We start from the raw sequence: 12996 nt of genomic DNA on the forward strand, positions 1-12996 counted from the left end.
TTTTATCAGGACAAAAAAGTATGTCTCGTCTTAGCGAGAGAGGTATTAAAGAGATGTAAAAGCAACAGCTGCATTTCCATGTAGCATCATGTGCGACACAAAAATATTGATATGAAAGTTTCATTAGCATTAGCAGTACAGATGGACTTTTGAACCTCCAAATACTGTTTCTGCCTCTTGTCCTAGCCATTTGTTTCACAGTGCTGTCAAGCAGTAAGGCATATTCCTTGTCAGGGGAAGCCTTGTCATCAACATAGCCAGAAGGGCTGGGAAAGCAGACTGTCTTAATTCAGAAGATGTTTTGTTTTCCCTCTCATTTCAAGAAAACATTTTCCAAAGCCCTTAAACTGAGAGTMTGGACTTTCAGAGAATTGACTGCAGGCAAGACGAAATCATTTAGTAAAGTTAAATATATCTGACTTTTCAAGGGTAGAAATTCTCCACCAGAGGCTTATTATAATATAGAAGGGCTTCTTACAAAAATGTAACTTTGTTACTTGTTCTAAACCTCATCTTACTTGCAAGCAAGAGGAAGCAGGATTGCTTACACTTCTCACAGATTTGCTTTGCAGGTGAGCTTGAAGGTGTGAACTCTGAATGGTTTATGCTCCACACTTTGCACAGCCAGGCTGATTCTACTGAGGTCGAGTTTTTTTCGCACAGACCATGTTGTGAGTGGGTCTAACCTCACTCCAGAGAATGCTGGTTTCTTCACTGCACAGTTTCAATACCAAAAACATTTAAGCCACAGCAATCAGTTTTTCTTTCTACCTGCGTAAGATTCTGTGGTCTGGAATTTTTTTGGAAAGGCTGCAGATGTGTTTTTGAATTCCTTCCATGTAGCTAGAATGTAAATCTTTGTGTCCCATTTCCTATGGGTTGCTTTTGTCTCTGAGTTTGTAGACAGTCTCTTTCAAAGAAAGCAGAAGCAGCTACAAGTCCTCCTGTTTTAGGCACTAAATTCCACCTAATTTCTTTAATACGTTTAGCCCTAGAATCATTTTTTGCAGTATTGTCTTTTATTCACATTTCTTTTTTGCTACAAATATAAGAAGGCAAATATTTGAATAAACTATTGAATGTTAGCACTGGTATTAAGATAGGTATTTTTAACCATAAGTTCAATTTACCATTGTGATTGTGCTGGGAACAAAATGAACTGAGAAAATTATAGTGTAAGATAGGAAGAGATAAAAAGTACTTTGCAGATACAATTCATAAAGTATATGTCAAGATTTCAGCATCCAAATTTCAAATGACTATAGTATGTTATCAGGTAATTTTGGAAATATCAGAAGCACCATACTTTGATTTTAACATGATTCAACCCCAGACATGTCACATTACCAGGCAATAAGATAAGAAGATCAGGGTAGACAATTATATGGTGACAAGAAGCAACTGAACGTTGTTGAAAGGTGTGAAAAAGGAAAGAAAAATAACTTCACATAGAGCCATTAAGCAAAAATTTCATCCCTGCTTGCATCACAGAATTGGCTGAGAATTGGCTGCATGGCAGAACTCAGAGGGTAGTGATCAATGGCATTGAGTCCAGTTGAAGGCCTGTAGTTAGCGGTGTCCCACAGAGGTCAGGCTTCAGTCCGGTCCTGTTAAATTTATTCATTAACGGCCTGGATGAAGGGATGGAGTGCTCCCTCAGCAAGTTGGCTGACAATACCAAACTAGAAAGAGAAGCTGATAGCCCTGAGGGTTGTGCTGCCATCCAGAGGGACCTGGACAGACTGGACAACTGGGCGGTGAGAAATCTCATGAAGTTCAACAAGGGCAAGTGCAGGGTCCTGCACTYGGGGAGGAATAACCCCACACACTAGTAAAGGCTGGGGACTGACATTCTGGGAGCAGTTCTGCAGAGAGGGACCTGGGCAGCAGCGTGCCCTTGCGGTCAAGAAGGCCAATGGGATCCTAGGCTGAGTGGGGATCTGACAAGTGTCTATAAATACCTCCAGGGATGGAGTGAGGAGGATGGGGCCAATCTCTTTTCAGTGGTGACCACTGATAAAACTAGAGGAAACGACCACAAACTGAAGCAACAAAACTTCCACAGTAACTTGGGAAAAAATTTCTTAACAGTGAGGGTGACAGAGCGCTGGAACAGGCTGCCAAGAGACATTGTGGAGTYTCCTTGGAAATCTTTAAAACGTGCTTGGATGCAATCCTGTGTGACAAGCTCTAGGTAACCCTGCCTGTGCAGGGGTGTTGGACCAGATGACCTCTAGATGTCTCTTTCAACCTTAAGGGTGAATGATTCATGCCTCTCAGATCTTAGCATTTCTCTCARTTCTAGCACTGTAAGATGAGTGCGTCTTCTCCATCTCTTCTTTTCTCTTTACTGATTACTATCATGCTGTCCTACTCAGTCCTAGAAACTGTTTGATTTTCCCAAGGTCTCAACAACACACTGTTCTTTCCTGGCCCAACCTAGCAATATGTCTTAACACAGGAACCCAGGACCTCTCTGTCCTATGAGCTTTCTCATGCCTCTGATACTCCTGAGTCTCCAGATAATGGCTTCAGTCAGGACCTCCATATGTAGAAAAAGTTTGATCAATGGATATAATTCTATTAAAACTATTATTTTTAAAAAGGGTTATTCCTCAGGGCTTTGTACTGGAGTTTTCTCTGGACCTGCTCTCAGACTTCTAACAACCTCCAGTGCTGGCTTCTCTAATAGCAAACACTGCCAATCTCAACCCCCTATTAACTAGCCAACTCTCACTGGCAAGGTTGTGCTTCTTTCATCTGCCTTCTCATTTGAGAGCCAGGATCTGCTTTTTATCCAAATTCCAACCACCCCCCGCCTCACCATTTCAAAGACTTGGTTGTGATCTGAGAGGAAGCTAAGCACAGATGAGAGATCTGAAGCCTCAGTTCCTCTCAGCTTGTCCCCAGCATAAACTGCTCAGTGCCAGGCTGAAGTAAATTATTCCCCTTTCTTTCTTTTCCTTCCTTGCACAGACTGGCAAGACAGTTAAGAGATTTGTTGGACCAGACAATGTGATTATACAAATCGCTGGACTGTGGTTTCATTTCTCAAGTAAACGAAAACCAAAGATAGTGGTTAAAGCAATGGTCCAAAAGCAGTTTTATTGCTTTTTTCAACTCCTTACCCCAGGCTGTGTCACTTTTATTCTTGTCTGCTGTATTTCTCATGCTTACTGTTTTATACATTCAGTTCTTGTTTTAATGAATTATGAACTAAAATGGCATTTCTACTTCCAGACTTTGACTCTGGGGTTGATTCAGAGCAATCTAATTTTATCTTGGTATTGCTCTTTTGAAATAGTGGAAATAGACTACTATAATCCTGAAAAGGCACACTTGTGGAGCAACCTTTAGATCAGATTAGGGATTGTGATCTTTCTTCAAAACCGAAGTTAAAATGCAAACACATATTTAGCACGATGAATAATACCACGGTGGCTTGAAAGGGGGCAGCTGCAGTAGTCTCTAGAATGGGGAAAGTAGTTTTGAGCATGAAGACTCCTACCTTGGACTTTTAATGCCATCTGGTATTGAGATCATATTTAAAAGTACAGAATGCTCCAGGTCAAGAAGCAGCAATCAAGAAGAATAACTTTTGCAGTGTATTTTAAAGACCCTGCAGGTATAGTTACTGGAGGGTTTTAGAGACTGTATCGAGCTGCTTGGTTTTATTCTGAAATGAGTACTCTTACTACCTACTGCAAAGGGTCACACACATTTTGGTGCTCTGGGAAAGTGTCTCTTACGACATTCTGAATCTCACAAAGCTTAATAGGAAATCAGTGAAGGAAAGGTAACATGGAGCCAGAGCTGGGCTGAGGCCCAGGTGGCTACCTGCATGTTGGGTTGGTSATGGGGGTTGTGACAGGGCCATGGACAGGGGAACAGGGGCCAGAGTTGGCAGCACTGCAGCATCACGGGGCAGGGACCTGAAGGAGCTCCTTCAGAGAGCAGATACCTCMTATTGAGCTCTACGTTTAGTATAGTTCACACAAAGTTTAGACATAATGCTTTGAGGACTGAAGTCATAATAAATGACATTGTAAAGGTGCCTCTGAAGTAATGGGATACTGTTCAACAAAATATCTTATGGTCTTTCTGCAAAAAGAAATATTTCAGTTGAACATAATAAATAATCTTATTTACCTAATAGGCATTTGTCCTCTGGCTGATTTAGCTAGAATTACTTAAAAGCTAGCTGCAGTTCATTAKAATATTTTTGACAGTTCAAAAATATGATTTTTTGTTATAATTGTAATTTGAGTGGATTTGCAGACATAAGAAAAGTACTTTCAAGTGCATGTGAAAAGTTTCCTTAAATAGTGCTAATAAATTCTCTAGAATTATGCTACAGCTTGCCCTCTTCGAATCAGAAACTCACTACGGCACTGTGTCTTCTATAAAAGTGACATTTCAAGTGAAGCTCTATCAAAGAGCTATTGAATGATGAACACATCATATCTACATGGATGCATCTCTACCTGCTGCAATTACATTGAAAGAATTAAAGAATAAAACATGCATCTAGTTGGGGAATAGATTCTGCCTGAATATATGTATCATTTGGAGAGTTTAGTTCAACTGCGATTTAAATTCTTTTGAATTGACTTGAAATATAGATGCATATACTGAAATAGTCATTTCCAAGCCTCGAAGCTTTTAGCAGATGAATAAAGTTGTGAAAATAATATTTGTGAATATATGTGAACATATTACTTTAGTGGTATTACAAGCAGTATGAACTTTCATGATAAATAGGTATTTTAAGATCCTTTTGCTGTTTTATTTTGCCTTAAATGTTAGCTATATATGAAACATTTTGCTCATGACTCTAAAAAGAAAAGACTAACTTTTGGCTCTTGATCTACTACTTTTAATCTAAAAAAGTACCCTAGTTGTCAAGTGTTTGGGTATGAATGCTTGCATAAACAGATAACCTTTGATGGTGCTCAGCACTTCAAGTTAAGTTTCTTTTCCTCTTACTTCAATATTGATTGAAGAGCTAAATGCTTTCTTCAGCTAATAGAAGACTGTGATACCTACTTTTTTGAATCTTGTCCAGGGTCATGATTCATGTAAACAAGGCTTATTTGTCTTGCTATTTTGCGAACAAAATTAAACTGCTGTGCAGGTCTGTCCTTCACTGGCATGCCAACTCTTTCAATGGAATTAACAATGGAATTAATTCCCCTTAGTGCCTTTATTAGATTTGTTCAGTTTGTTCCTAAACGTGAAGTTCAGTTCAAGAGAAAAAACAGGAACAGAGGGGACCTTTTCTTCTATGGCTTTGTAATAACAGTCTGGAAGACGTCGTGTTGCCACAGTCACTTAAAGAAATTCTGTGTGCCATTCTGAATAAAACATTTGTAGTGCTGGGACTTCATGGGGCTGGATTTTCCGGGAAACAGTTGGTTCCTTCCAGGCTTTTTTCTGGTAGGATCCAAGATGCACTTAGTTCTCCCAAAGCTAAGGTACAGTTCTGACTCCTGAACACTTGTAAATTAAGCCTTGGAAGATGAAAGAAAGTCACAAAATCTAAGACGAGCATTCAATGTGAAACTATATCTTAATATATCTGAGCAGAGAGAGTTTCAAGAGCAGCTTCAGTACTAGATAAGGAAGGCTTCACAAGAACTCTGTTCAAAGAGCAACACAGGCACATGAAAAATTAGTATATGGATTCTCCATTCCAAGAGAACTAGAAAAAAAGAAGAAAAAAAAAAAGATGGTGTCTTTTGAATTGTATTTGCTTATTTACCATTTTACACAACTCCTAAGCTCAGTTAGAGATCTAATATCCTGCCACAAGTTTCAGRAGCTCTGTTAATGCACAGAATCTGCCTTTCTTATGCATTTACAAATGGATTGTGGTAAGTTCAGTTTTCTTCAACATACCTAAAATGAGCAATACAAGACAGGTTTTTATAATTTAAAACCTGCTTTCTCTGTATTTCATCTTTAATCCCTTTACGTAATGGCATTTTTCCTCATGTTACTAGATGTTGGAGTACTAGAGACAGAGTCTAACAGTAACAGCCATAAATTTTTCTGCAATCAGTTTGAAGACAAAACCCCTTGAACAGATGTATGGGAATTAGATTTGTGTGTTTGCATGAGTTAGACCAGATAGACTGCAAACAGCAGTCATGCTTGTTGTGGGGCTAGTGTTGCTTATGCAATGGATGATTTTGTACCTGGTTTGGTGGCCCTAGGTTCTCAGGAAGAGTGTGAGGCTGGGACAGAAGTAAAGAGGCAAGCCTAGATGCTTGCAAATTTGTCTGGATCCGCACAGATTTACCAAGGGCTTCTGGAGTGGGCCTGGGCCTGTGGTCAGAGGTTCTTGCCTATCTCTGCCAGGGCCTGTTGGGGAAGCTGTTGAGAGAGGCAGCGGGGTGGAAAGAAAGCCTTTTCTTGTGAGGTAGTTGGTCATGGTGAGGGCCAATGTCTCATCCTGACTTGCTCTCCATTCTACATGGCCTAAGGGTCAGGCTCTGCCGCAAGCTCAACTCACCTGCTTGTCCCTTTCCCAGTCCTGACTTCAAGTGTTTCCGCAAGCCAAGTGATCCTTCACAAAGTTAGCCAAGCTGGGTGAAAGAGGCTGGGAAACTTGACCTCTAGTTTCTCAGGAAGGCATCCCAAACACTAGCACATGCTGGGCTTTGGGACTCCTCCTTTTCCTGGGGCAAGMTCTGGCATAACTCTGGTTCACTGTCCAGACAGGCCATCATGGTAGGGGAGAGATCTGGGCTGTTGTGGGCAATAGTGCTCCCTGATCATGATGATGATGAGAGTGGTGAGAGGTTCAGGGGTCTCCTAATGCTGGTGTGTGCAACTGTCAAGATGGTCTGCTTCTGACTCATCTGTTTAAGGACCCTGTGGGAAATGCAGACTTTACACAAGACCTCAATAGTATATTTTCTAATGAAGCTTGAAATTTGGCATGAGTCTATTGCAAATGTTTATCTTTCCAGTGCTGAATGTGTCTTTTCCTTAAGAATTGCTTCTCCATGCTCAGAAAGAATGCAGTTAGCTTCTTATTGTACACTATTAAATAAAAAATATTTTTGGAGAGCTCAGTCTGAATGTGGAGATTCTGCCTACAAAGAGTCACAGCGGCCTTTCTYACAAGGTGCCATAACTTCTAGTGTAGTGGACACCACTTCTTTTATGTATACCAACATTTAGGGAAGGAGATGGAAAATAAAGTTTAGAGGAAAGGTACTTTTGGTGGATATTTCATGYCCCTGTTCCATATATCCCGATTCTTTTGTGTGTGTGTGTGTACCATCAAAGTAAGTTCTTCTATTTAGCTATGAATTCTGAAAGGTTTTATCTTTTCCTCTCCCTCTTGTCCTAGCCATGCTTATAGCTTTCTCACTGAATATCCTCTTTCTGACCCAGCAGAGTAAGTCCCTTCAATTTGTGTGAGGTTAATTCTTCATCTGATCTGGACTGGCTCAGAAGGCTGTCAGAAGCCCTTTATTTTCTTACCTTTCTCGTTGGGATTATTTTGGGATTTTTTTTTTTTCTGTGAAAAACATTCTTTAAGTGTTTGTGAATTTTGTATTATTTTGGCAGAGGCAATTCAAAATTTTTCCAGTAGCATCCTAAGAATTATGAACTGTCTTACAGTATTTGGGCTAGCTGATTCCTTTTCCAGGTCCCTGACTTTTCTGAAGTTGCCTTCCTTTGCCTTTTAAACTTCAGAACCTGTCTTTGCTATCTGCATGAATTCATATCAGAAAGACTTGTTTTCAGTCACTAAAAACAGTCTTTAAATAAAAATATCTTTTTCTTTTGGACTTATGYTGCAAATGCTATTTTTGTTACTTAGAGCACACTAATTGCATAATTTTATATTCAAAGTTTGGCTTGCACTAATTGCCTAATTTCAAGGGGACTAGATGTAAAAGAACAAAATAATGACATTACTCTGTCAGCATAGTCCAAATACATATCTGTATTTACTGCTTTCTCATAGATTTATTGTAAATTTGCAGTTTAGAAACAAGAATTAATTTCATTATGATTTAAGTAACAGATTCTTACAGCAGTATTCACCATAAATTGGAACTGCTGTTACAAAATGTATTGGCATAAACTCTTTAATGTGTAATGCAATACTTTCTGCAGAAGGTTTACGCTTGAGTTTTTCTGAAATGATGCAAGACAGTTAAGTTGCCACTATTTTTGGACTGTTACATTGAACTTAACAGTAGAATGAACTTCTGCAATATGTCTGGAAGTCTGGTTGGCAAAGATATGTGGACATACCTAGTTTTATGTATTCTTTGGTATCTCTCTGGAAATCACTGGCATTTACCCACAAAAACAGCATTATTTTGGATAGAATTACTAGCATTTTCAGCTCTGCAAATTGGTGCTAAAGAGCACTCCATAAGCATCCTTCTGTAAGATTCATTTTTTCTTAAGTGTTTACCAGTTCCAGTTTGACCTGGTACAACAGAACATCTTCTTAAATGTACTCCGTAATTCTGGGCTTCGGAATGCATAAATCATGGGGTCAATGATTGCATTGCACATTATGAGTGTCCCATTCACGTGGAAAATGGACATGTAGCAGGCACAGTATGGATTATGTGGGCAAAACCTTGCTAGAAGAATGTGAAGAACAAAGGGGGCCCAACAGCAAAGGAAAACTCCAAGGAAAATAGTCAGTGTAATGGCTCCTTTCATGTTAGTTCTCTGATGTACTGCACTGGTGGGCAATGTAGCAATCTTCTTAGCATGAGATCGAGCCAGGAGAAACATATGGACGTAGAGGCACAGTATGAAAAACATCATTAAAGGGAACAGAATGGTGAAGGGAATGACTGTAGCTACCTCATAGGAGAAGAGAGAGATGGCAATACTACTGCCAGCGCAAAATGTCCAGATGATTGCCAAGATGACCAAGGCTCTTCTCAGTGTCATGATGTTATGGTACCGTAAAGCATAGAAGATGGTGATGTATCTGTCTGCTGCGATAGCTAACAAGCTGAAGATTGACCCCAGTAAAGACAAAATGAACATGGAATCCATGGCATCGTCCAGCTTTTTCTCGAAGTCCCCGCGACGCGTCAGGTACCCCATTTTACACAAGATAATAAAGATGTTCTCCAGAGTTTTGTACAAGCTGCCTAACATGTCTGAAATGGCTAAACTACAAATAAAAAAGTACATAGGCAAATGCAGATTCTTATTCCTGATGACAGCAATAAGGACAAGCAGGTTTTCCAATATGCCGACAGCAGCAACTGTGAAAAAAACTTCTTCTGGTACCACAACCTGGGTGCAGTCAGTAATATTTAAGGAGAAATCACTTATATTTTCCAGGGCAGGAATGCTTGTCTGCCCTAGTTGTTTGATTATGTTGARAGGCCTCTCAGTGCTCATTTCTTGTACTCACAGGAAGATTCTGGATTGTTTCTCAGGCTTGTTTTTATTCTGAAGTTCTCCTATCAGTCAGATCATCCTTCTTTGATGAAGCCCTCTTAATCTGGGGTAATCCTAAGGGTTAACTGAAAAGTTTTGGATTTCTCCTGTAATTAAACACATAGAAATGTAAATATAAGAATGAAAATTCCCCMAAAAATGTGTCAAAAATAGACATTTAAAATAGCATTGATTGGAACAGAAGGAACATATATGATCACTAGAGAGAGGAGAGAGGCAAAATTTGTTTGGACAAAGTAAGAGTTCCTCTAAGCTTCACAGAGCCTCAGAGGAAAAGAAAAGGCAAATCGCTCTTCAGATTCCAAGAAGTTTAAAAAAACATGCATGAAGTTCTATTTAACCAATGAACATCCCATATTTACTGGGACTTATCTCAGAGAAGTTGAGAATCTGTCAGTCTTTACTGATCCAGCTGTTTTCTTTAAGTTGGGCATTTATCACATGATTTGCTGTATTATTAAACATAAATGACACCAATGCCAAGGGAAGTAGGAGTGTATTTACTATCACACAGATGACAGTGAAATGAAATGCCCTTAATTTAAATGTGAACATTAGTAAATACTGATGTTTTCAGAGGCAAGTAAGATATTACTGAAAAAGTGTCTCTACTGAAAAAATGCATATTGAAATTTTATTTGATTTGATGAACATACTTCTAATGCAGCTTATCATTCAAAAGAAAACTTATTCTTGGCTGTGTTTTACAACTGTCTAAAAGACTAAACAYTCTACTTCAGCATCAAGATGATCTTTCCTTTCTCCACAGTACTCTTGATTTGAATTCCATTAAAACACATAGGAATCATTCCTAAGGATTAGGCTTTTAAAGTTATTCATTAATGTATAAAGGAATGTAATGTTAATTTATCTTGGATATTATCCATAGACAGTAGCACCTACATTTTCTGTTCATTGTTATATCTCCATTTGTGAAATACAAGCACAGAAGYTATTTGAAACTTTTCAAACTGAAACACTGATTTTTTTAAGAATTGATTTTTTACCTGTTTTAAGTTTCAAACAGCTCTAATTGTTTAACATTGTCATGCCTTTAAGTATTGAGATTCCTTTATACATTTTTTTATAGTGAAACTTAGTTTTCAAAGAGAAAACTTAAAAGTTTACTTCTGTATACAAACAAATCCCTCTCTAAGGGGAGAGTTATTGAAAACGGGCACAGCTGAAATGCTGCTTGAATATAATTATCCCTCTTGTACTTGGGAGCCCAGAACTAGACACAGTACTCCAGATGTGGCCTCACCAGGGCTGTTTAGAGGGGGACGATCACCTCCCTCGACCTGCTGGAGAAGCTCTTCTTAATGCACCCCAGGATCCCATTGGCCTTCTTAGCCTCGAGGGCACACTGCTGCTTCATGTCAACTTGCCATCCATCATGATGCCCAGGTCCCTCTCTGCAGAGCTGCTCTCCAGAATGTCAGTCCCTAGCCTGTATGGGTGTGTGGGATTATTCCTCCCCAAGTGCAGGACCCGGCACTTTCCCTTGTTGAACTTCATGAGGTTTCTAACCGCCCAGTCCTCCAGTCTGTCCAGRTCCCTCTGGATGGCAGCGCAGCCCTCAGGGCTATCAGCTACTCCTCCCAGTTTGGTATCGTCAGCAAACTTGCTGAGGGAGCACTMCATCCCTTCATCCAGGTCGTTAATGAATACGTTGAACAGACCGGACTGAAGACTGACCCCTGTGGGACACCGCTAACCACAGGCCCCCATCCGACCTCTGCAGCACTGATCACCACCCTGAGCCCTAGCATTCAGTCAATTCCTAATCCACCTCAGTGTCCACTCATCTATCCCACACYTCCGGAGCTTGCTCAGGAGAATGTTGTGAGGGACGCTGTCAAAAGCTTTGCTTAAGTCCAGATAAATGACATCCACCGTTCTACCCTCATCTATCCATCCAGTCACTCCTTCACAGAAGGCGATCAGGTTAGTCAAGCAGGATTTCCCCTTGGTGAATCCATGCTGGCTACTCCTGAGCGCCTTCTTCTCCTCCATGGATCAGTATCCTCAGTATCCACGTATCAGTAACCTCAATGCATCCTAAAAGGTAGCAGAAAGGAAGTCTCAGAAATACCTGTGTGTTTGGATGCGTATTTCCACTGACTATTGAAATAAGAGCCAAGGTCTTTCCGCATCAAGCTATAAAGAATTGTCATGCAAAACCAAAGTATGTTGTGTTATCTCTGTTGCACTGCCATAGACAACCTGGATGTAATAAACTTCCTTTCCACTGTCAGTACCTTGCCAGTTTGTTTTCTTATTATATTGTCCAGGTAAAGAATTCCCATAGATAGTAATATATTTCCACCAAAACCTGAAAGAACTCACATTTGTCTTTGCAAGTATCTGTATGCAAAATCAGCATTCCACAGCTAGTGCTTATATGTCATTATTGTTAAAAACAGGATATGAGATTTAATAATAAAAAGGTACCTTATGCTGTGATCTTTTTTTCTGGTAGTGGCTGAAATATTTTCTTTTCACCTTTCTGGAGGTTGTTTACAGTCTAAACAAATTTGCCTGACTATAGCAAGAGAGGTCTTCTTAACCTTTTTAACCAAGACCTCTCTTGCTAACCCAACCAACTAACCAACCAGTCAACAACGATAAGAACAAAAGCCTGAATGACAAAAAAGACTCTTGAAGTCTTTTAAATACTCTTTAAGTAATTTAGCTATCAATATTGCAAAAACAATAAAAAACTCAACCCACTCTCATTCAGAAGAAAACATTGGAAAATGAGTAATAGGATGGTGATAATAATGGAGTTGATAAAAATGCTATCATATTATCAGCAATATATGATTTTAAACTAATCTAAAGCAATAAGAAGCAGGAACTAGGGAAGAGGAAAGTACTATCTGGAAATATACTGACAGTATTGTACAAAGTTAAGRAAGAACTACAACTGTGAGTACTTCTTGACTGTACCCATTCCCTCTGATTATGGTTTGGCTCTCCAGGCACTCCAGCCCCATTTCGACTGCCGCATAGTGCACAGCTAAAAGTGAGTCCCAGGACTTCAGTTTGTGATTATGCTGAGAAGGCCTCAGGAGCCCTCAGCACTGTGTGGGATTAACATCAGACATAAGGCTTAATTCCCTTTCTTCTGCCCGTGTCTACTTTGCCTTATCTACTGATTAGGAAAATATAACTTACTGTGCAGGAGAGCTGCATTGACTTAGATGCACCTGAAAGATCTGGGGATAATCAGGTCTGCATTGGATTTATTTTTTAATTGAATAAACATTTATTCATTAAACAAGTAATAAATATACTTCCCTCAATCCCAGAATGTTAAGTAAACTGGCCTGGCCAATGTTAGTTGCACCTAAAAGCAGTTGTACCCATGGGATATAGTGATAGGAACTCTTGATACAGTAAAGAATTTATATACTTTAAATATTGTATCACTTGCCAGCTTTCTTTGCCATTCATTTTTTAGTGGAAAAACATGTCTCTCCTTGTTAAGGAGACTGCAGCTGTATTTGCTCTCTAAACAGCTGGCCTCTCTAA

The 12996-nt window shown here is 39.5% G+C and overlaps 1 protein-coding gene across 1 annotated transcript; it reads right to left on the reverse strand.

The window, feature by feature from the left end:
• Positions 1-8318: 8318 nt before the first annotated feature.
• MC2R (melanocortin 2 receptor) lies at positions 8319-9541 on the reverse strand. Its single transcript, XM_026040453.1, has one exon. The coding sequence runs from the start codon at positions 9397-9399 to the stop codon at positions 8440-8442; it is 960 nt and encodes a 319-aa protein (XP_025896238.1). The 5' UTR covers positions 9400-9541; the 3' UTR covers positions 8319-8439.
• Between the last annotated feature and the right edge of the window lie 3455 nt (positions 9542-12996).

This window comes from Nothoprocta perdicaria, unplaced genomic scaffold (genome assembly GCF_003342845.1).
Source record: "Nothoprocta perdicaria isolate Ctin4 unplaced genomic scaffold, notPer1 scaffold_258, whole genome shotgun sequence".
NCBI lineage: Eukaryota > Metazoa > Chordata > Aves > Tinamiformes > Tinamidae > Nothoprocta > Nothoprocta perdicaria.